At 41.8% G+C, this 24,660-nt stretch overlaps 2 protein-coding genes across 2 annotated transcripts; one reads left to right on the forward strand and one right to left on the reverse strand.

Annotated features, from left to right (window-relative positions):
• The first annotated feature begins 4,680 nt into the window (after positions 1-4,680).
• On the forward strand, positions 4,681-16,604 carry nacad (NAC alpha domain containing). Its single transcript, XM_085364925.1, has 11 exons — positions 4,681-4,765; positions 7,845-8,131; positions 8,248-13,759; positions 13,902-14,135; positions 14,746-14,837; positions 15,262-15,330; positions 15,452-15,598; positions 15,680-15,814; positions 15,921-16,043; positions 16,229-16,295; positions 16,537-16,604. The coding sequence occupies exons 1-11, from the start codon at positions 4,681-4,683 to the stop codon at positions 16,602-16,604; spliced, it is 6,819 nt and encodes a 2,272-aa protein (XP_085221051.1).
• Positions 16,605-18,810: 2,206 nt separating this feature from the next.
• On the reverse strand, positions 18,811-23,637 carry glipr2l (GLI pathogenesis-related 2, like). Its single transcript, XM_085365701.1, has 5 exons — positions 23,309-23,637; positions 22,628-22,736; positions 20,847-20,950; positions 20,356-20,433; positions 18,811-19,718 (listed from the first exon to the last, which is right to left on the reverse strand). Exons 1-5 carry the CDS (start codon positions 23,319-23,321, stop codon positions 19,552-19,554), a joined length of 471 nt encoding a protein of 156 aa, XP_085221827.1. The 5' UTR covers positions 23,322-23,637; the 3' UTR covers positions 18,811-19,551.
• Positions 23,638-24,660: the final 1,023 nt, after the last annotated feature.

The following is a 24,660-nucleotide window of genomic DNA, read 5'->3' on the forward strand; positions in this document are numbered from 1 at the left end:
GTTTTGCACAGAGTCTATCAGACTTTATCGGACCAGTGAAGCATTAATTACTTGTGCTGAGCTGGCACTCCATCATGGGAAGTTTTGGGTTGCCATGGAAACTACCACTGCTGTTTATTTTGCTCACTGCTGCCACCCCCTCTCGTGCTTTCTATTTCTGGCTAGATTTCCTTCGCTAGTTGTCTATAAAAGAGGAGGGAAAAAACCCAGTGATTGATAGGCAGTTGATTATTTAAAGAGTCATAATCTGAGACAAATGATTGACAAAAATCACTGAGAGGCTTTCATCTCTTGTCTCACATTTTTATTTATTTATTTATTTATTCACAACAATAAAGAGAAAACTGCTGAGGACTTCTGAGGTAAGCCGAGCTGTTGGAACCCACACATGCACTCAAGGCCACAGGGTGGTTTTCTTTTTGGGGAAAAAAGAAGATATTTTAAGCAATGTTGTTAACGCCTTTCTGACAGCTTCAGTGTTTTCAGTAGTTTGCTGTTTTCTGCTGTTATAATGGTTATGCTAGAGTTCTTTCTGTGGCATTTACATCAATGAGACACCAAATTTTTACTCTTGCAATTTTATGAGAAAAGGTAAAAGAACATTTTTGAAAATCAGGAAGCAGCTCCACTGAAGAGGAAAACGCATTCAGATTGAGTATGACACAAGAAGACATTAGTTTGACATAAATGAGGAAAAACAAGAGTTTTTTTGACACGGTCAGCAGGAATAAATTATTGTTTATCACTGCTTGGGCTCTGACTAATCCCCAACACAGTTACCCTTGACTTCTTATCTCTCAGTAAATGTAATGAGTTTGCACCATTTTTTAATTGAAAACATGACAGTGGCCATAAATTGCTCCATGTTGAACAATGGAACAAGGGTTCCTGCTCTAGGTGTGCAGAAAATGAACTGGCTACACTGTACAGCCAACAAAGTCGAAACTCTGGAGGACATAATGGAGCATTTTAATTCATCCACCTGCTGTTCTGACCTTGACGCCATTGTTTCTTGAATTATTAATTTAATACAGACCCATTATTAAATCCTCTGGCTGAAATGTGACCAAAAGGGCATTTGCATTTCTGGAGGCAAGTTATTCAAAATAGCTTTCTCAACATGTTTTCCTAAAGGAAAATGCAAATGCCCTTTTGGTCACATTTCAGCCAGAGTGATTGAAAATGACACTGAGAATGCTGTTTGGCTGTTTAAAAAAAATATTGACATAAAACATCTTTTATGGTACTGATTGGTCCTAATATCGTCTTTGCGCATACCGTTGGATCATATTCATGTTGAATGAAATGAGGAAAGTGCAGATGCATATGTGAGAGGTTCTAGCCATAAACTTATCTTCTTTTTGGTCCTGCTGTTTGTAAGGAGCAGCCAATCAAGTAACAAAGTTGGCCTAAAGGCAGGGTAAAGGGAGATAACATGACCATGGAGCTGGGGATGGGTATAATCCCTACCATTTAGGTGAGAAAAACTTCTGGGCAGACTGGAAAACTGACAGATATTATCTTTCACAGTCCTGAAATCTAAGCAGACTACTACAACATTTTGGAGTTTTCCAGGTTTTAATGCTTTCATTGGTAAAAATCTTATCTGAGAATAATTTTAATCACAGCTTTGCATGACACGCTCAAGCTCTATTATCTCGAAGAAAGACATTAAAGGTCACGTATCCTGCCAAGAGGAGCTCATTCGTGGTTTCATTTTCAGGAGTAACTATTTTAATACTTTAATACCCCAAGAGTGTAACACAGCATTAGCTTATGCTAAAGTGCTGCTGTATATTAATGTAATGTTAATAAGCAGGGGTGGCTGTGGCTCAGGTGGTAGATCAGCTACTGATTGGAAGGTTGGTGGTTCGATCCTTTGCTTCCCCAGTCTGCATGTCAAGTATCCTTGAGCGAGATACTAACCCCAAGTTGCTCTCTGATGTGTTCATCAGAGTGTGAATGTAGATTAGTTTGCACTTGTGTTTAGAACTGGGTGTGAATGAGGCATGTTGTATACAGTGCTTTGAGTACTCTGGGAGAGTAGAAAAGCGCTATATAAGAATCAGTCCATTTACCATTTAAGCAGTCTTGGCTCTAAACACATTTCTCATGAAGAATAAACCTAGTATCGAGAGCTCTTAGGTCATTATGGAGTCTGAAGCAAACAAACAGAAGCTTTTTTAACTGCACACACATGAAATCACCTCCATGATTATTCACATCTGATCTAATTATAGCAGCTTCAGTCCCAATGAAAATCTTTATTCTTCTTCTGTGGTTTTGATTGATGAGTTTCTTTGTTCTACTGTTACTTTGTTTCTTGTTGCAATTTGAGGCTGTTATTATCAATTATAGCTTCACTGAAACAGTATTGCCACTCTGTTTCTGTCACGGTCCGCTGTGACGGACCGAGTGGAAAGTGCGTGGAGGACTCAGGTGCAGACACGAGTGATAAGGAAGTGGACTTAAACAAAAGCGAGCCTTTTATTGTGGCTGATGAATACAACAGAAGCAAACCAGAATAAGGGCAGCACAAGAGCAATAACTAAACAGAAACCTAAACTGGGAATAAACTAAGGTAAGGCTATGACTTGGAATATAATAGACCGGGCATGGAAACACGGAGGGTGGGAACACAGACGACGCGACACAGACTGTACGAAACACAGAGACTAAATACACATGAGGGATGATCAGGGGAAGTGGATGCACACGGGGAACACAGGTGACACTGATAATCATAACAAGACACGGCAGGAGTGAACGTAACACTGATGGGAGATGGGCAAAGTAAAGCAGGAAGTACACAGAGGTTCAAACAGGAGGAGAGAGAGCACGGGGAGAACGCAGACATAACGGGCTGGGGAAAACATAGAATAAAGCACAAAGAGAGACGAGGGCTCATAAATACACAGAGGGGCACACAGGGGGTAAGAGTCACGAAGGGAAAACACATAAGGAACAACGTAACAGATCAACCCAGGAAGCATGGCCTAAATAAAGAACAAAATACAAAAATACATGAAAACTAAGAATACTGGGCCCACATGGCCCAGGACCATGACAGTTTCTGGCCTGCTGTTATTTTATTTTTCCCCTTTAGATGAGAAATATTTGGCATATCACTTAAATATACAAAAGAATTAGCCCATCAACCATATCAACAACAGACTTTGGTCTATCAGGTATCTTAGAACTAGATTACTTGAGCATTATAAAGTACAAAAGCTCAAAAGAGTGTGATACTTGATCATCACAGTATAACACAAAGTCACCTCAACTTAAGCAATATCAGTCCATTCAGAATGGAGGCATAAACCACTGTAAGCCAGGTGAACAAGACGACCCTCCTGAAAATTGATGGTTTTGCAGGTGGTGGCTACGGGTCATTGCTATCTCCTTATCCCCCCTGACTGATTTTACTCCAGTTTTGCTTGTTGCAAGTGTCCACTGCATGTCGTATGATATTGTACCTGCAGCCCATTCAAGTTACAGCTAAACCAACTCCTTGCAAGAAGGTTTTCTGTATCTCCCAGCAGAGTCTGAAGAGAGATACCAGGAGAATGGCTGTTACACAAGGATAGGGCCTTAGGAGGGAATCAGCCTGGCAGCAGGACTTGTATCTGCGCCTTTGTAGGAGGAGGAACAGGAGGAGTGCTCCTAGAGCCCTACAAAATGACCCCAACAGAATACTCATGTGCATGTTCCTCATCTAACTATCAGAGTGAGCCGCTATAAGCATAGCTTGAGGTCCCAAAATCCTTTGCTCAAAGATTAACACCATCTATTACCCACTTAGTCTTTGTAAGGCACTTTGAATTGGCTTTTTAAATGATGCTGTCTTAATGAGAGATGAAGATGGAGGGCAGAAGCAGATGTTTTAGTGGCCCTTGGGGCAAATATCTCCTTCCTGATTCCTGTTGGATCAAATCAGAGCAGGAGGCAGAGGGTGTAATCAGCAGTATACTTTCAGGATTCATTTCTGCGCATTCGATTCTCTGTGTTCCAGGTTTCTCTTTCCACTGTCTGTTTTGTTTTCCATTTGATTTATCCATTTCACTCTTGTTTTTGCAGTACCGCTTCTTTCCTTTAAGGTTGGGGGCAGCACTGAGAGATCAGCAGAAATGTGCTGACATCATCTCCAAAGATCCAGTCATAGCTTGGATGGGCGTGAAGGGAAGGGTGGGGGACCAGGGAGGAGAGGAGGGAGAGAGATACACGGAGGATGGAAGATGCGAGGAAGAGGAGGAGGGAGGAAAGCAGGAACTGGGCATCAAGAGAGAATACTGCAGCTCCCTCTCAGATTCTACACACACACACACACACACACACCACGCACACACCGATGAACTGGATCATGAGGCTCTGAAGCACACGCCCACAACAGCAGCATCACTGTGCTGCACCACAGAGAGAGACCAGCCTATACTCCCATCTCTGACTCTCCCTCTTTCATTCTCTGTTTGCCTCATTCTCTTTCACACACAAACACACACACACACACACATAGAGGCAGACACGTGCTGCAGGGAAGATCTGAGTGTTGGGTCGCTGAGCATTCATATCCCCCTCCCCTTCTTCTTCTTTCTCACTCTCACTCTCTCTCCTCGTTCACCTTGTCTGTTCTGGCTGTATGGTTTATCGTTGCGTCAGAGTCAAAGACAGCCAGCGAGAAGCATGCCGGGGGAGAGCACTCACAGATCCGTGCCCAGCGACAAGCATCCAGGGCAGGAACCTGAGGAAACAGGGCTCCCTGGACCAGGTAGGACCACTGGGCTTGAGCACTGGGAAAGGAGAGGGTTTCCATTGATACTAATTGAGACAGAGACCAGGGCGTAATCGAGAAGAAAGGCTCAAGACTGTGTTGAGCAAGTAGTATTTAACAGATAGGATAGGAAGGACTGAAGTATTAGCAGGAAGAAAAGCAAAGGTAAAGGATTATTTGACAAGCACTAACTGCTCAAAAGTACCTGGGAGATCTCACTTTAGACCTGGGTGATTTCTGTGTGTCTGACATGTGCAGGCTGAGTAAGCTGTGATTCAGTTGCATGTTTGCTTCCTCGGTAAACTGCATGTTGCCTCTCCTTCCCCCTTGCAGCTATTAGCAGCCTCCCAAGAGATTCCACCCCTAGACATCAACTCTTACCTCATCTCCTTTTACTCCCCATTACAGAATCCAAATTAGCAATCTGTTCCTTTCAGCTACCACAGTATTGTATGTACCGACTAATTTCATTGTGTAACTGCCCCCCCCCCAGCATCCAGCCTCAGTCCTCATCGGATTCCCAGTGCTCTTACCCCCACCCTAAATCTGGCCCCCGTAGTCTCTATCACTCCTCCCACTGCCCCATGTTCATGCCACATCCGCATCCCCATCTCTACATCAGTTTTATGCAAGCTGTAAGTGCAGAGCAGTGTGGCGTAGCTCCTCCCTACCCCCCAGCTTCAACAGGAACATGACACAGCAGCATGGCAGAGCACAGTTTAACACAAAAACACAACCTCACAGGTACAAGAGCTTTCATTATTTTTGTTGTTTATTGTTTACTATATAAGATCATTAAATATGGTTATAGGTTATAGTGAAAGTTTTACCTTAAACTTTATAATCATTCTATTGTATTATATTATACATTATATTGTTATATATTATAATTATAAATTACTTTGATCTTATTAGAGTATAGATAGATAGATAGATAGATAGATAGATAGATAGATAGATAGATAGATAGATAGATAGATAGATAGATCAGAGACTCGCTCTTGGGGGTGGCAAATCCAGCACTGCATCCACTGTGACGCAGCTTTAGTCTGCTCAACTGCGGCCTGTTCTTCATACAGCAAGCTAGGTGCTCAGATTAACTGCATTCCCTGAGACCAGGCTCCAAGGCCAGGCAGTCGTATTATGTCACTGACTTATTTAGCAGCCTAGCCAAACAGTTTTTATGTACTTCCTATGATTGTCACTAAAGCACGATAGAGCATTTCTAGATGTGTTTTCAAGGTATATATTGCTTGATTTTCTTGAACTCAGATATGCTGTTGAAAACCAGTGCTATATTAGCCTTTGTCACCGTAGCATAGTGAGGTTTTGTTGAGCTCCTGCAGGAGAAGACAATCAGAATCAGCCTGTTTATGTTCCGTTGAGACTAGGCTGTGCTGTAGCAGAAGAGTTGTCTTTTGTGTATTATGTATTGTGCATCTCTCTGACCTAACAGCAGCTTTTAGTCTATGTGGCGTGACTCAGCACACACACAAACACACCTTCATCTTAATATTGGAGCAGTGATCGGGAAGAGCTTCTAAGTGCTGATGCTTGCATCTGCCACCTCCCCAGGGAGGGCAGGACAGTAGCGAGGGAGGAGAAGAAAAGAGCATGTGCTTAGTTACTACTACGCCCTGCTAGATACATCTGCGTACAAAGCAGAGCCAAAGCGAGGATCAGCTAGGAAAAGGCTAAGGGGTAATATAAGGGAGTGATAGAAAGAATGAGCTACATAACAGTAAGTGAATGTGATATCTATGCTCCATGGAGAACAAAACACGTGCATGTGTCAGTGAGGGTGTATATGTGGCTGGCACTGAGCTGAGCCACTTGTGTGTTGTAATGACCAATCAGCATGTGAATTGAGGTCACCCTACAAATGGCCCAGTTAAATGAGGTTTCTGTTCTCGGTGTGTGGATGACAAAGAGCTTAGAGCATATCTTCTGAGGGATATTTTGAAAAAAGTACAATTTTGCATTGTAGTAATCAAAGAGCATCAAAGAACTGATTTAAGATGACAAATAGAATTTTAAATTTTTTTTATCTTCTTGCTTTTTACTTTCTTACTCATACCCAAGACTTCCTCTACTCCCTCTTGATTCATTTCCTTCATTCAGCCTGACATTTCATCTCAGTGATTTCTCCATTCCCAATGACAGGTGAGGATACAAAATGATAACAAGGTCCAGAAGGACAAGAGGACAGAGAACGCTGTAATAGAATAACAGCTTATTTTGCCTCTGGCTAATTGTGCTAATTGTGAAAGAGACGTGCAGAGGTAAAGATTCTTGTGTATGTGAAGAAACATTGTTTCTGACTTCCATCTATAGAGACCAAGCTTTTGGAGGATTGCCGCACGCATTACAAAAATAATAATAATAAATACATTAAAACAGTCTTGTTTTAAGTCTCAGTACTCTTTTTTTTCTACTGAAAGCCATTTGCTGTGTCATGAGAGCTGAGGGGTATTTGTTTACTGACTGGCATTTTGGTGTAATTTTCTTTTGCTCTTTCTGAACTAATGTGTGGGCTAAGATAAGTGAAACTCAAACACAGAAATCTAAAGTCTAATATTATACAATAAAAGAGGCATGACTTTCCACATCACGTCTAGTGCCGTGGTACTAAGGTGATTTAGTCAGCTTGCTTATATGATATTTTTGTTAATTCCTCAGAGTTCAAATGTATTAATATCCGAACTCTTAACCTCCTAGGACCTGGTGTCCACATATGTGGACATCACATTTTGGGTTATTTAGACCAAAATATTCAATTTTGCTCAACAAGGGTCTGATATCCACTTATGAGGACATTATACTTCTACTGTGCTATTGAAATTTTAAACAAATATCCGTATATGCGTCTCTCATTTTTTTTAGAAACAAAAATCAGGTAAAAAAAAATCTGATAATTCTTTGTTTTTACATTCATCTGGCCCCAGTCAGCCCAAATATCAAAGAGAAATCAAAAATGCATGTCGTGGAAGAGTTCGGGTCATAGGAGGTTAATATTTGTTTTGATCTTTTTTTCTTTTACTTATGAAGTTGATTTATTTTCATTTCTCTTTTTCAGACATGACCAGACACCCATCTACTGACTCCACACCAAGTGACAGTGGTTCATCCCCGAGTGACAGTGGTTCTAGTCCCTCTCCCAGTACTCCACAAAAGCTGCTCCCAGCATGCACTTCTCCATTTGGACCACGACTATTTCATGTGTCCCCTAGCTCTTCTGGTACCCCAAGACCTCAACCTGAAGGCTCCGATCATCGCAACAACAGCACACCCAGACTGTCTGGAAAATTAGGTGGCCATGGACCATGTGGCCGCCATGTCCCTGTTAAGATGGAGCGAATCAAGGTGCGTGTCTTGTGTGTGCGTGCATGTATGTGTGTTTGATCATGTTGTAGCTTCATAGCACTTAGGATACCATTATGAACATTTGTAATTGTGTATGTAAAATGTTTTATTCCCAGGTCTTAACTGGTTCTGAGGTGGAGAGTGACTACCAGGAGCCACAAACTATTGATACAAGGGTGGTGATGGGTGAAGAAACACTGCTGAAAACAACAGAGATCAAGAAAGGGAATCCCTTTACTGCCCCAAGTGATCAGGCTGTACCTTTACCAGATATTCAAAGCTTTTCAGATCCTCAGGCACAGGCAAAAGAGACTCAGTTGGAAACAAGAAAAGAGGAAAATCAATCCCCAAAACAGGAGGCTCAGCAAAAAGACCGTGCAGACCCCTCAGCGACTCTCCCTATGCCTTTTCACAACCCCCTGCTCCCTCCCTCTACCTCCCCAGGGTCACTCACGACAGATGACAGCTTGATGGAGAAAAAAGAAGAGTGTCAAAGCCTCTCTCAAGATGAAGTGCCTTCCCACTCTTTTTCTGAGCCTTCCTGTCCAGTTGCTTTGTCCTTTTCTGAGCCAGTCTGTGCTGTTGACCCACTACGAGTGGGTGTCCCCTCATGTCTTGACCCTGACCTTTACTACACTGCTCCTTCTACCCCAATTAAAATGGCATCTCGCTCTTCACACCTGAAACATCATTCATATCCTGGCTCCCCTGTCTCTCCACTGTCCCCTGGTTCTCCCTCTGACAGTGAGGACCTCTGTTCCCCTCTCACTTCTCCTTCTGGCTCTTACATCACAGCAGAGGGAGGCAGCTGGACCTCCTCTTACACATCTTCCACCTCCCCCTCCACATCTCCAAATCCACTCCTCACAGAAGAAACACAGGAGGCTCCTGCTTGTTTTGTGGGGTCCTTGTCTGAAATTGGAGATGAAGTTGGGGAGGAAAAGGGAAGAATAGTTCCAGAACGCGAGGAAGAAAGGGCAGGGGACTTCTGTCTGTACCATGAGGGGGATTTTGTTTTGAATTCCCCAACAGGTATAACAGACACAGTCATAGTTGAGGAGGAAGAAATTTTAAAAGGGGACGAGGTCAGTGTTTCTAGAGAAAGCTGTCGCCCCTGCTGGGTAACTGAGGACACATCCCCTCTGAGGAGCAGTAGCAGTAGTGACTCCCAGGAGGATGGAGGGGGTTATGAAAGTTCACTCTGCCCTCTAGATGAGGACAGTATAGAAAGAGCTGAGTCGTCTAGACCTATCCAGTCGGGACTGAGACTGCAACTTGAGGCATGCGTATCAGAGGAACATTATGGACAGATGGATGTCCACCAAGAGCCTCCTTCAACCGCCTTGACTCCTGACACAGAGAACATGACCATGGCCTCATCAAGCCTTAGCCCTGACTCACCTGTCCTCTCCCTGGATGCCTTCTTTCCTGGAGCGTTTGATAGGCTTGGTCCCAGTTCCTTCATACTATCCCAGGCAGCCTGTGCTGATGATATACCAGAGGAGGAGAGGATGATCCCTGCCTCCCTCATCTCCTTTCCCCTTCACACCAGCCTTATCTTTAAGGCTGATTCAATGGAAATCACTCTCTTCCCCACTGAAGAAGAGAATGAAATAGAAGTTAATGACAGAAACGAAGAAAAGGACGTTGATGCCTATGCAGCGGGAGAAGAGGAGGCAGATGTAGAAGATGACGATGAAGACGAAGAGGATGACGATTATGATTATGATGATGATTTTGATGGTAATGCTAATGGTGCTGTCAGCTGTGATGAATATGAGAAAACTAATAAAGATGATGGCAGTGATGACCGTAAAGAGTCAGGCGAGGAAGCTAAGGTGGAAGTGAAAGTGGTAGAAGAGGACGAAGAGGAGGAGGAGGAAGAAGAAGAAGATGAGGACGACGATGATGAATGTCATAGCAGAGCAGTGGAGGATCCCACAGATGAGGATAGCTCAGCATCCTTCCTTCATTCGCTTTCAGAAACTTCTCTTAATGAGGGGTTGGATGAGTCTTTTTGTTTCCAAGACGATACAGAGGAGTCATCAGATTCTGCCTCCTACAACGGGGAGAAAGACGAACGTCTGTACAGCACTGAGAGGCATGCACAATCATTAGAGCCCACATCAGCAGATGGACCTGATCCAGGTCAAATACAATCAGAACCTGAACGGGCAACTGTCAGTGACACAGTACAAAATGAACCTTTGCCCTCACAGCAGAGCATGGATGAACTAGCGGATCGCTGCAAAACCACCTGTCTGTCTGAAGCCACTGCCCACCCTAAAGGAAACAATGTAGATCCCAGTCCTGTGGATGCATGTAAAATCCCTGAGACCCAATCAGACCCTGAACTAGAATCTACCAGCGAAACAGGTCAGGCAAAACATTTCCCTCTACAAGCAAGCACAGACAAACCACTGGATCACCAGAAACTATCCTGTCCTGCAGAAGCGAATTCTTCTCTGTCAGACTCCGACGACCCGAATAAGAGTGCAAATGAGAGTGAAATGACTTATCTTGATTTTTTCTCCAATCCTCTTGAGGGGCCTAAGCCCAGTCCCTTTTTTAACCCTTCCTCCACTCCTGATACCAGCCATGTGTCACCTTCTTTTGCAACAGAGTCCCACATGTCCCACATTCCTCCCTCTGCTACTTCTGTGCAGGAAACAACAGACCAGAACATTTCAGTTTTTCCAGAAGAAGATCACCAGGGCAAAGATGTTGATTTCAAATTGCCCAGTAATAGTGGCACAGTGGAAAAAGAACCAGAAAGAGACTCTTTGAAATTACACAGTGATAACTCAGTAACTGAGCCCATAAATGGGCCAGAAAGAGATTCTTTCAAATTGCTCATCAAGCCTCGCCACTATCACTCTGAAAGCCAAAGGACTGTGGGAGCAAGTAGACGTGTGTTGTCAAAGTCTTTCTGCAGTAAATATGATGTGCCTGTAGGGGCAGAGGCCATGTGCAGAACCAGTATTCACAGTGAGTCTGATATTGACCTTGACCAGAAGAATGGGAATGCTTCAGCAGAGTCAGTGAGTGTGGAGTGTAGAATCAGTGATTCTGGTCCGTCTCTGAACAATGTCATTGCTACTAATGACTTGAATAAAGGTGTTCCTCTTCTATCTTGTCCTAAAGACCCTAGTCCCAATCCCAGTAATATCCCTGTTTCGGCCTCTCCAGAAGTCATCTCAGAACTAGCTGACAATCTGGCCCTAACACCTGAACACTGCCCTGGTGACTCTTCCCAGGAGAACCTAAGGGAAAACACCCTCAGTACTGATGAGGGAGTACTGGGAGCTGTTGGTTCCCCACACTCACCTTTTGCCATCTCTCCGAAAAGGGAAAATTCAGAAATGGACACAAGCAGAGAGATGGGTTCTGTAGCAGGGGCATGGTGTGACACCAGGGTGGGAATGGGGTTCAGTCTTGGATTAGGAGCAGAGGCTGAGTTTGGTGTCTGGGGAGCAGGGGAATCTCTATCATTGTCTCTGGGGAAGAGGTATGAGTTAGAGGCGGAAAGTTTGCTCATGTGTGATGCAGAAGGCCAAAGCAAGCAGACGGCCATGGTTTCTAACATGAACAGTGAAGAATGCAGAAATTATGATAATGTTCTCGGGTCTATGCTAGATGAAGACGATAACAACAGTTTGCATGGAGAGAAGCACCAAACAGATACCGAAGAACTGGTTGGAGAGGGAGTTTCTGAGTCCAACTTGGCACGCTGTAAGTCCACTGAGGAGATTTCAGTAGAAGGAGGGGGAGAAGACGGGAACGCCAGCTTCCTGGAGGATGATATCAGTAATCTAAATCCACACAATGACGGCGATAACACAGAAACACAAATACAAAACACTTGGAAGAATTGTAACAATAACAGTGAGTCTGCATTTGGCTCTGCTCATGGGAGTCTCAATGCTCTGTCAGAGGAAGTCAGACACCAGAGTGTGAGTGTCAGTATTAGAGACTCTGTCTCTAATATTCCACTTGAGGAGATGCCACCTCAGGTTTCGGACATGATTCCTGATGGAGACAGGAAATCAACAGATAGTTTGATAAACCAGACACCAGAAACAACACAGACACCATTCCCCGAGAAAGGTGGCTCCAGCATCTCTGTGCCATTAACTGAAACTCACTCAGATGCAGCTGCAACAAACAAACACTTTGATTTAAAAAATGAAACCAACTTAAGAAGTCATACAGGCCCAGAGTGTCAGACAATCACTCCAGAGAGTGACACATCATTTTCTTTGGTACAGGGCTCCTTTGGATCATTCACTCCTAAATGCAAATCCGATGATTCCAAACCAAGTAAAGCTTGTCAAGAAAAGGTCAATACTGGTTCTTTGTCAGAAACAGAGATAATGGAGTCTCAGACAGAAAGCCAAAGAAAATGTGATGGCAGTCCCCTCATGGACAAAGTTGTCGATGAACCAAAGACTAAAGATGCCTTTAGAGAACAACAGCATGTTGTTTATAACTCAGGGGAAGACAATGAAGAAGACAAAGTGGAAGAGAAAGCAAAAGAGAGAGGTGCAAAAAAAGATAAGAAGAAGAAACAGGAAAGGAAATCCCGTTCTGCACAAAATGACTCAGAGCACTTTCCCTGTGACAGCCCCAAGGAGGGACATTGCACAGATACATCATTTGATGCAAAGAAAGGAAGGAGAGGAAGGCAGAAACAGAGGGCACCTCTGACAGACAGTCAAGGTGCCTCTAGCCCCGAATCTGTTGTTGATCCAGAGAAACCTGCTGTTCCTTTAAATAACACACCAGGGGTACGGTCAAAGGGGAATGCAGAAACATCCAAATCTAAGACAGGACATAATGCAAGCAACAAGTTTTCATCACTGGATTGTCAACAGAAGACGCCTGGGACAGACAAGGTTGAATCTGGTTCACAGCTCCAGGTAGAAAACAATCCGAGTCCTGATGTCTCTACCACACACACAACAGACAACCTAAATATTGTTGTGGCGATGAACCAAGACGTACAGCAGGAAGTTCTTGATAATAGACCGCTACCTGATAATCAGAGAGGACTTACAGTGGACATTAATGATAACAACATAGATATTACCCACAATACCATACCATACTCTCTGAATCCACTTTGCTTCTCAGCATCTCCTGTTTCCTCTTCCTCTTCCTCCTGCTCTCTACCTTGTGCCTCAACAGACCCAGAGCATGATCTTTCCACACCAGTGCAGGAATCCCAACCTGACCTCTCAGCCCAACAACGGCAAGAACCTTCACTGTTCACGTGCCACACCACCCCTGTCCGTTTGTCAACCTCCCCTACAACACAGAACACCCCTAATTCCCAGTTCCTTCCTACCACTAACCTCCAAGAGATTACTGATGTCCTCAGTACATCAACTGTGTCTGCCACAACTGTCTCTTCACCCTTATTCTCCACTGCCATGCCATTAAGTCTGTTTCAGTCTGCCCAGGAGTCATCTTTACCCGAGCTGGGGAATTTAGATGCAGTCTGTATTCCAGACTCTAGTTCCCATCCCCAGTCTCAGTCATACTCCCAGTCTCATGCTAACGCAAGAGTACAGTCTCACAAACAAGTCAGTCAAGGTCACACATGGAGCACACAAGACAGGTGCAAAGGTGAGTAAAGTCATGATTACCTCAAACCAAACATTCCCTCTCTAATCCAAACATTTGAGTTAGCGAGTTTGTCAAAGAAAAGGTAAACACTTCCTAACACTGTTATCATAAAAGCTGTGATAATCATTGTGTGTTTTGTAAGGTCCTAGTTTGGCTGAGGAAGAGACAGACAGTGAGGGCGATGGAGGTAAAACATCCCAGCCCAAAGGAGTTCAAGGAAGCAGAAATGGATCACTACAGAAAAACTCTGGTTCAGCCAATCAAAGGGAAATTCAGCCCTTCTCTACCCACCAACTTACAGGCAGGCGGCCCAGCTGTCCTATGAAACACAGCCACAACATTTGTGAAGAGACTGACCTATCATTCCAGAGCAATTGTAAGTGGTTTCATACCTCCTCTGGGGCACTGAAATCCCCCAAAATTTCTTTAGCTATGTGTTATACAACCCACCCTTCTCTCTTTCTCTTTCTCTTTCTCTTTGATTCTCTCTTTGAGGTTATGCAACGTGATAACGCTCTCTCCATCTTACATTTATAAGTTTACTGACAGAGAGGATATTTTAAACTGTTTCAAAGTTTGTAACCTAAATTATGGATGAAGTGTTATTACCCAGCAAGGAAAGTGCACTTATCAATGTGTGCCAGCATTCTGTCATTTTCATGTTTATTCAGGCTGGAGTTGAGCACACTGCTACGTTGTGTTACATACTATTGTGAAGCCACATTGCAAAAGACGTGAATATCACATAGTGATTTTTTATTATATTTTTAATCAAAATAAGCTAATTAAAGTCTCTGGTACTGATTAGATATCAGATATAGATTATTCATGTACATAATTGGTACATAATTAATCTATCTATCATTAAAATAGGCTAATTATGTACTAATTAGGAAGATCATTCGATAGATAGACAAATTATTTTTACTCTAGTTTTCCTATGGACTTATTTTATATATGTGTGCTTTGAATTTGTTTTTGTGAAGGTTCAGTGCTGGCTTCATGTAATGAGTCTGAGAGTGAGGGTTCAGTTCCTGAGCTGGAAGAACTGGAACCACTGAGACCATCAGAGCCACAGGTGAGTTTGTCTATGGGATTTTAAAGGTGACCATCTTTCCATATATATGTATATGTATAGTATATAGTATATAGTATATATACATATATATATAGTATATATATTTTACACAATGTACTTCTTGCCAAGCATGTTGTTTAACATGTTGTTCAACTAGCATTGCATTTTAAACTCATAAAATCTAATATTCATCAGATGTTAGCCTTTTTGCTATTTAGCCAGTAGCAGTGGCAGCCCTGATTTCCAGCTACTCTTTAAGGCAAACTTTAATCAAAATGTTGCTGCTATTGCAAAAAGCAAAAAAACAAAACAAAACAGAAGCATCATGAGTTATATTTAGGTATATTAGCATAAACATATTAGCAACATTTGCATATTAAAAGCATAATGGATTATTTCATAAACTTAACTGTTTTTTCTCTAGTCTATCTCCTCTGCGGATGAAGGGTTAAACAGGCCAAAGCAGAGCCGTAGTGAAAAGAAGGCCCGCAAGGTTGGACTACTATATGCTACTACATAAACTTAATAAGTGGTCAAATATAATATTAAAAGTGATACGATTCTTTTTCTTTCATTTCAATCCCTAATTCTTGTTTTCTCTATTGTGCATTTAGGCCATGTCTAAGCTGGGTTTGAAGCCAGTCCACGGTGTGACCAGAATCACTATTAGGAAGTCCAAGAGCATCTTGTTTGTCATCAGCAGACCAGATGTATTCAAAAGCCCCGTATCAGACATTTATATTGTGTTCGGAGAGGCAAAGGTGAGTACTGTTTGTCTATTTGGTTACTCAAGTTTCAGCTTTCAGTTTTAGCTTACTTATCCGGTCCTTTTCTCTCCTCAGATTGAGGACCTGTCTCAGCAGGCTCACAAAGCAGCCGCAGAGAAATTCAAGGTGCCTGTGACCTCTTCTCCCTTAGCCCCACCTGTCCCACCCAGCCTCACCATCAAGGAGGAGAGTGAAGAGGAAGAAGAAGAGGTATTTTCTGAACTATTGTTTCTGAATACCTATTTCAACAACCGTTAAAACGTATGTTCTGAAATCTCTCTTTATCCTTGCTTCTTTCTTTCTTTCTATACATCAGGTGGATGAGGGAGGCCTTGAGCAGAGAGACATTGAGCTGGTGATGGCTCAGGCCAATGTGTCACGAGCCAAAGCCGTCCGTGCGCTGAAACACAACAAGAATGACATTGTGAATGCTATCATGGTGAGAAACGATGAGGCTGAAGGCGGGAAAGAGAGGGGAAGACAGAGAGTGTGGAGGGAGGGCAGATGGTGAATAAAATAATGAGTCACAGCCAGTGAGCAGGGAGGGGGTGAGATGAAAGAGCAGAGGACAAATGACAAGTAGAATTTCTCCCCAGTAACTGAATAACCTCCACTGTTCTGTAGGTCATCAGTACAGTCTCATGGCCACTAGATGGCAGCAAGTGCTCTCATAAGAACTGGAGCTGTTCAAGTGACGCAGATGTTTTGTTTCTTGATGCAGGATAAAATACTATTAAGATAACTGGGAAATGAAGCCTCACATAATGAGTATCCCTTTTAATTATATACAAAGAGAGATATGTTCCACAGTGGCACATCTTTTTCATTGGGTAGAAGTGAAGATAGTATTTTTGTTGTTTTCATTTATCTTGAATTCAATTTTCCACCTTTTCTCTTTCTCACCTTCACTTTTCTCCCCTGCATTTCCACAGGAGCTGACCATGTGAGCGGTGAAGACGATTCAACTCCTGACCCCTTTATTCCAGCCTATAAAGCCTAAACACCTGACTCTTCTATATCGCTGCTACTATATGTTGCATCCCCAATATCTGCTAAATAAAGTCTGTTCCAACGTGGGCTCTGACTGGACCCTGAAACTGATCTTACTGAAAAGATTAGTCTTTCACATTCATTAAATCAAACATGCTATATTGATCCTTTACGCCAACTTTCACTTCAGGAGAAGTTGAAAATATTTAAATGAAAGAAGAGGCGAAATGTTTCTGATTGGTTATCGGAAGCAAAATCTGTGCTATTCGATTCCATGCTAGAGTTACGTCCTTAATTTATTGGACAAAAACATCATTCTTGCAGTTTTGCATCTGTACACCACCACAGGGGATTTTAAATCAAACAATTTTAAATCCCATGTTTGAAAAGCTCAAAAATAATGAGAAAAATCGAGTGGAAAACAGTTTCATAGCCAGTTGAGGCTCAGTCTCTTGTAATTTCATTACAAATGAAGCAGGAATGAAGCAGTGTTTTATAGCATTTTACTGTAATTTAAAAATATGAAGTTAAACGATATCAGTGCAAGTGAGGAAGGTCGTCAGTTGGCTGAAAAACCAAATCCACCAAGTGACTAAATCAACAATTTGTTAGATTATTAAAAAGAAAGAATGCGCTGACCAGCTAAGCAACAGCAAAGAGTCTGACAGATCACAGACGACAAGTAAATGATTGCAGAATTATTTCCATGGTTAAGAAAAACCACTTCACAGAATTTAACTAAGGCAAGAATTATATTGAAAAGGTTTATTGCCAAAGTCTATAATCAAGAGATGCCGTCACAAATGCAGAAAATATGAATACAGACATTTTACAACAAGGTGCAAAAGACCAGTTACAAGCAAGAACAAGAAATCCAAATTAGACTTTTCCAGAAAACAGATGAAAGAGGATTCATTAGCTGGGCCCACATCCTCAGTTTAGGTTTTGCAGCGTTATTTAGTAGATAAAGGTGAATAAAGGCACATGAACTAATGAAAAGTGAAGAAGTGAAGGAATTGAAAAAAGGGCAAGGAGGGTGGGGCACGGAAATAAGAACGAACAGCCCTTAGAACTGGGGGTGTCATATATAGATAAGACCCAGAAGGGGCATGTTTGGAGTCGTGGTCCTGCTCCTGGAATTCAGATATTTTATCTCCAATATATAGTACTAGAATGGTGGAAGAAATAAGTATGAAGAAGGAAAGAAACAGCTCATGATCCAAAGCATACCACATCATCTGTCAAATATGGATATAATGCCTGTTTATTGATGATGTGACTGCTTTTTTTTTTTTTTTTTTTTACTTTTTGTGTCCCGTTTGGATCTTTAGCCATCAGAATTGTTGTCTTGAGGCCAAGAAAGATGCCAAGCGATTTATTTTACCAAGTGGATCATCATGGCCTTGCCATATTGGTCCATTTGATTGACCTTTATTATAATTATGAATTTATTTTATTTTCAGTTGCTACAAACGGGACAGACATGACTGGGGGATAGGACAGGGAGAAAGAATGAAAGAAAGAGAGGGAGAGAAAGAAAACCAAAGGGGAGAAGAGATGGTGAGAAGGGGGGGGGGGGGGGGGGGGCGGGAGAAAGAAAAAAAAAAGAAAAACAAACAAAACACCTGGATCACCTGTATGGAGAAAAAAAACAGAAGAGAATGATGATGTGACTGCTGATAGAAGCAGCAGGATGAACTGTGCAAATATTAAAAACCATGTTAATGTTAATTGATTTGAGCCTATGAAAATGAGTGAGGTGGATGTATAAAAATGTCAGTAATTCCAAAATAGTTAATGCAGTTTTTTTCTAAAACCCCTTGAATTACAGCTGAAAGTCTGCACGCATACATATTTATGATCAGTCAATTTCCAATGCACTGTGGTCATGTACAAAGGCAAAACTGCAAAAAACTGTCTTGTCTTGTGGCCTAAATGTGTGAGATAAATGAAGACTGTATAAAATATGCTTGGCACAATATATTGTATATCGATGACCTTTATTTAACTGGCCGCAGGTTGTATCTTAAACAAACATTACAAGTAATTGTTTTAATGTTTTTGGAAGGCAATCTTAAGTGTATGTGACCTAAACTGAAAATTCACCCTCACAACTTACATATAACAATGCCACAAAAAAGAAAAAAAAAAAAAAAAAAACAAACAATCACAGAGAGATGCCAAATGATTTTTTTTATTGTACAAAAGTGGTTAAAATACAAGGCATAGATGAGGAAATGCTGGGTCTGTTTTGACAAGTAGAGGCAAGAGCACAATGACTGATCACTGGTTAATCATTTAAACTTAAACACAACTATAAAAAAAATAAGGGAAAATAATACGTACTATGTATATGTGTCACTGACACTAAAGTGCAGTGTTCTGTTGCATAACATTTTTGGTACAAATATCTACTTGCTAGTGTGGGTGATCTACCTACATTTGACATTTACTGGGTGCTTTGTTAAAAAAAAAAAAGCCTGCACACTGATCCAGATGAATCATCAAATTACAAGCAATGACCACTGTTAATGAGTATTGCCTGTTCCTTTGACTGAATTAACTCCCACATGTAAAAGCAGCATCAAACGCAGATGTGAAGGACAGTATGTCTGTTTCAGTCTGTGATCGTATTAAAAGGAAAATGATGCCATAGGGGGGGAAAAACCCCAACAACTATAAAATAAGATTAGTCACCATGGTCAGTGGAAATGTACTGTTAGCAAACATCAAACAGTGGTAAATCTTTCATTATGAACACACACAGTTCCTTCCAAAATATAAACATAGGACTTAAAGCCTGCTTTGTATCATCAAAATTCATCCAAAATTGTAGTACAGCAAAAAGTGGTTATCACCTCAATGTGCTCCACAGCAGTTCGAGCAGCAACTTCTCTTCTGGAAAACTGAATAAATACCTTTTCTGGCCCGAGTCAGGCCAGGAGATCAATATCTCTTTAAGAGCTGCTTTTGGCTGGGAGGACATTATTCTCAAAGTGTCCCTGGTTGGTGATGTTCCCTGCTGGGTAGTATCTGGCCACCACAAAGGAAGAACCATCTGATGCAATGGCTTTACCGACACCCAGCTGTTTAGTGCTCTTCCACACCATTGCTGTGAAATGGCCTAGGCGACATATAAAAGGAGAAATGATGAATAGAAAGAAATTAGAAAGGCAAAATCTGGACCACGTAAGAGAGAGAGAAACGTGCTTTTACTGTAGTGAACAGTTGAGGCTAAGTTCACACGCTCTTCAGTTTATCCAAATATTTGCAGACACAGGAATTTTAATTCCTCTCTCATTCATCGCTTCGAAATCTCTCCTCTTGCCTCGACCGCTTTAGTCCTTTCTTAAGGGAACTTTGCATGACTCAGTGTGAATCACTGCGATGGCCTACTAGTGATCTGCTTCATGTGTGATTAAGTTACACCAGCTCATGTACACTGGTGTCTGAGGCTATGGGAAACCATCTGGAGGAATTAAGGCACAGTGGATGTGACATGCAGGGTTAGAAGTGATGCATAGGATTGTAATTTCCCCTCAGTTTCTCCTTGGCTGGTCACAGTCAAGCAGTTGCACGTTGTCTGAGGTGTGACATCAGCACAAGAATAACAACAACCTTCTCCATGCCTGAATAAATGTGACACTGAGAGGGAGAAACTGACATCGAGTAAACAAAAAAACGACAAAGAAACAGAGAAAACAACAAACTGGAAAAAAAGAAGATGAAAAAAGACAGAGATAGATGTGCATGAATCTCACCGGTGCCAGAGGAGAAACCGGGACGGTTGAAGTTGTACTGTTTCACTTCATCATACCAGCGGTCTGCCACATCCTTACCTGCACATGCAAACAACTGGCTTGAACTTAAAGGAAAATCAAATTAGCCTTGTGTCACACAGTAAGCAGAAAGCACTCTACAAATCCTCCTTAAGCTCCTGCTTACAGTGCTGCACTTTTTGTCACGCTGTGCCTCACTGTGTGTGTATCTTGTGAAATACACCGGTCTGTGCTGACATATTTCTGCACTGAGTCATAGTATCTGAAGTGGAAGGGAAATGGATCCCAGCTGTTCACTTGCAGGGTTTGGCAGACACCACAGAGGATCTAATTTAGGCTTCACAGGCTAAAATAATGCATCTGTGGAAGAAGGTGTCTTATTAGATTTTCCTGCCACATTCTCACAGAAACCTACATGTACAGGACATCTGAATTACTGTAAAGTTTAGACAAATTCAAATGCAGAAAATAACCTGTCTGATCATACGAGGCCCAAGCCAGGTTTTCGCCACAGCTCCCTCTACTGGACTCCACGCTGTGTTTTAGGATCCGTGTGCTGGCCAGACTTTCAGCATAACTGTAAAGAGAGACAAAGAAAATTGTACAGTGTACTGCTTGAGTTAATTCCCATTTATACTTTGGGTGATGCATGTGTGGATGCACACTTTAAAAAGTCCAAGTCTTCATCAGTAAATTGAAGAGCTAGGAAAAAAGGAAAGAAATTTCGCTTGTCATGTCAGAGACTTCTTCAGTTCTAAAAACAAACAGTGAACAGTCTCCAGATATTTTGGAGATGGCTGTTGTCAGGCAAGGTGTGAGTGGGGGTTGAAGCACCTGGTAAGGGATCTCAAGACTGGACTATCAGTCTCTTCCTAGGTGCTTCGACCCCCCCCCCACTCAAAATATCTGCAATACTCCAGCTTTTGCTTTAAAAACTGAAGGAGCCTGTTGGATGAAAGGTCTTAGACGAGATGTTTTCTTCTTAAATAAGTCTAGTTTCTTTCTTTTTGAAAAGCTCAAAGGACTACCTGGATGATTGGGAACTTATACAGACATATTTCATCAAGAATAATTTCAAGAGCTTTCACATTTTTAAAGCTTGCTGCAATATCCTGCTCTCCACTTCTACAAGAAACAGAACAACAACCTTAAACCTGTGGGGCAGAAACAGAAACCATTTCCTCTGTAAACAATCTGGGTTAGCCCAACCCTTGGATCATTTCAAGGGGTCAAAATAAATTTTCATAGACTAATTTGATGTTGTAAAGTCATAAAGTTAACTCACTACAAACATATAGGAGTAACTGCTGTCCTATGAACTTTGTAGTGATATAATTCAGGAGTAGTGTCCAGATTATTCTAATTTATAATCAATTCCAAGGTAGTTTCTACAGTTTTCACATGTTAGCATAGCTGTTCATATAGGTGTGCAGTGGCCTGATTGACCCACACAATGTGCTGTGGATCCAGAATACATGTTAAATTCTTCCTTGTCGAGGTCATTTGGGGTTTTTGGATGAAAAGAAAAACATATGTTGTGGAAGCAGTGAGATCTGTTATCCATTTTGGCTGAACTGTGCTTTAAACTTAGTTTAAAGCACAGTTGTAAGAGCTGTGTGCCCAGTCAGTTTACACAAAGAGTGAGACAGACCCCATTCGTCGAGTTCCAGTGAACTGAGTTTTCCATGCAAGCATCAGATTATCTCAAAATTCCAATACTGATATTGGAATACTGATAGATATTACAGTTAAGTTCATACATGGCTTTTAAAATAATACTGTCATTTTAATTGTGCTTCAAATGTTCCTGTGAGGGATCACACAACTGAAGAGGTTTTTAGCGCCATGTTATTGTTGCTTTGCACCATCACACATGTTCAAGAAAATGGAGAAAGACTTTTATGACAGCTGCCTCGGTCCTTCCTGACAGCGGTGGACAAGCTGACATACTCGAGAGATTTAACTCTCTTGTGGAGCTTCTCTAAGAGTCTAGTGGAAATGAAGCTTTATTCAAACTTCATTTGAATAAAATGCTAATGCAGCTGCAATTAGTGACAACAAATTGTCAACAAAACCTGTAATCACAATGAAAACAAACCAAACACCCAAGATATATTTTTTATAATTTGTGGTTATTGCATCTGACAGGCTACGCTGGAACTGTCACTGTTATCTGGAGCAGTTTGACAGTGACTAGTATGTGCAGTCCTTGCTAATTAGGTTTCTAATTTGATCTGTTTGTGCATTAACCCACCGGGCAGCCTCTTTGCTCAACTTGCTGCTCAACTTTAGCGGAGGAGCCTGGTGCTTCATCCTGTAGTCGTTGTGGCACCGCAGCACCTCCTCAGCAAACTGCTTTGAGGCTGGGAGACAAACAGGACAGACAGGAAGACTAAGTCAGCCTCTGACAAAACAGACGTAATGATGCAACATGAAGACTCGGGGAAGGTTGTAGAATACAAACTCAAGCTGAAACCTACAGCCTGAGTGACCTCAGATAGCGAGTACCAACTTGGTGACAGGTGATGAAGTAGAAAACATCATCTGGATCAGCCCCCTCCCCCATACCACCACCACCACCACTGGTGCCTATCACTCATGGGGCTTTTCATGAGTCTCACAGTCTCTTGAGCACTCACACAATAGGCACATTGAAACAGCCCCGCAGAAACAACAAGGCTGAGAGAAAGCATGCAGCACCACTATTAATCTTACCTTACAATTTAGTGCCATCAAAGAGGACAGTAAATTAATAACGGAAAAGGACATCGGACAGAAATTAGATTTAGACTTCTGTATGTGGTCTGTTCTAATTTTAAAAGAGCATTGCCCACAAATGCAGACAGTAAACAAACATGGCTCTTGTACAGCTACATGGGGACAAAGTTCAGCCAACAATAAACATCAAAAGCTTCAGGGTGTAATATCTGCTTACCTGATTTTCCCATGTTGCTGACACAGGAAGCCTTCAAGTAAGATCAGGAACAAGCTTAGAGCAAACTAGAAGCAGCCTCTCCTCTGTGCTGTTTTCAGACTCAACTCTCTCACTGTTACTTTCTCTTTCTTAAGTGCAGTGTAATGCTGGCACTCTGACAGTGCTTCTAATGCATTTATTTCTTGGTTTTTCCTGTCTCATTCTACCGTGAACTCACATAAACTTTTGCAGTCTTCCCCTTTAGCTCTATCGGGATGTAACAATTATTGCTCAACTATTCCTCTTTTTCATTTGTCCCTCCTTTGGCCACACACCATACTATCTGCATGCCCTACTTCTTCCTTTCTGGCCTAGAGAAGCACACACCCAAGCAGGGGAGCCCCTGCAGTCACTGGTGACATCATCTCTGTGAGACACATGCCCATATATGGCTCTGAACTCCTAATATTCAGGAAAACATTGCCCCTGGTAGCCCTGTACTTCTTTTCTCACAATCTACATGTTCATGATGAAGAATTAAGCTAAATAGTGTGCACTAAGGACAATAAATGTCTTTCACTTTCACTACTGGGAACTCGTTTAATACCCCGAGGATCAATATGTTCCATTGTTATTCCCAGTGCACCCAAATGAAAATGAGCGATTCCTTAATTCCCTCCCTGGATTGAAATTAGTAACTGACAAATTTCCCCTTGAAACAAAGTGATTCAATATTCATCATGCTACAGAAAAGCTGCAGAGCTTTTGCTATGTTACCCACCACACTTTATCCATGTCTTCTACCAAAGATATTTGTCATTTCAAAATAAATAATAAAAGCAGGGCTGGCTTGCAGCAAAACCTCACATAGAATGACCTCATATTTTATCACACATCTGTCTGACTCTGCTTTGGAAATCGTGTCTGGAGTATTTTCTTCATGTTACAGCTTGTGTAAAGAATACTTTAGAAAACAAAACACTCTTACAGCTTTCTTACTGCCATCAATAGGATTTCATTGTGTCAGCACCAAAGTGCTCTGAGGAAACTGCTTAATGTTTAAAAGCAGATGATGCAGAGTCTTTACTGGCTAATTTCCCAGTTGTTCAGCCACAGTTTGCTGGGCTTGAATAAATCAAGGCCAATGAGGACACGCAGCACGGAATATGAATGCACGTAGGATCAAGATATTTAAACGTCTTGCAAATATGCAGATATTTTAAAGACTGATGGATGCACGCCATAAAATCTTGACAGTCTATTTATAATGACATAAATACAAAACTAATCATGTCTTCAGCTGTATTTTGCATTTGGCAGTAATGCTGACATGCTCAACAACTGAACAGAATAAACAGTTGTATATTTCGTGA

This window comes from Diplotaxodon limnothrissa, linkage group LG11 (genome assembly GCF_057381915.1).
Source record: "Diplotaxodon limnothrissa isolate DT_005_m linkage group LG11, D_limnothrissa_male_GT1.1, whole genome shotgun sequence".
Classification (NCBI taxonomy): domain Eukaryota; kingdom Metazoa; phylum Chordata; class Actinopteri; order Cichliformes; family Cichlidae; genus Diplotaxodon; species Diplotaxodon limnothrissa.

Coding starts and splice junctions, on each gene's coding strand:
- glipr2l (XM_085365701.1), bottom strand. Junction 20,434..20,846: donor GGCCTCGTATGATCAGACAG/GTTATTTTCTGC, acceptor TTGCATGTGCAG/GTAAGGATGTGGCAGACCGC. Junction 19,719..20,355: donor CGGTTTCTCCTCTGGCACCG/GTGAGATTCATG, acceptor TATGTCGCCTAG/GCCATTTCACAGCAATGGTG.
- nacad (XM_085364925.1), top strand. CDS start 4,681: ATGCCGGGGGAGAGCACTCACAGATCCGTGCCCAGCGACAAGCATCCA. Junction 8,132..8,247: donor TTAAGATGGAGCGAATCAAG/GTGCGTGTCTTG, acceptor TTTTATTCCCAG/GTCTTAACTGGTTCTGAGGT. Junction 14,838..15,261: donor TGAGACCATCAGAGCCACAG/GTGAGTTTGTCT, acceptor TTTTTTCTCTAG/TCTATCTCCTCTGCGGATGA.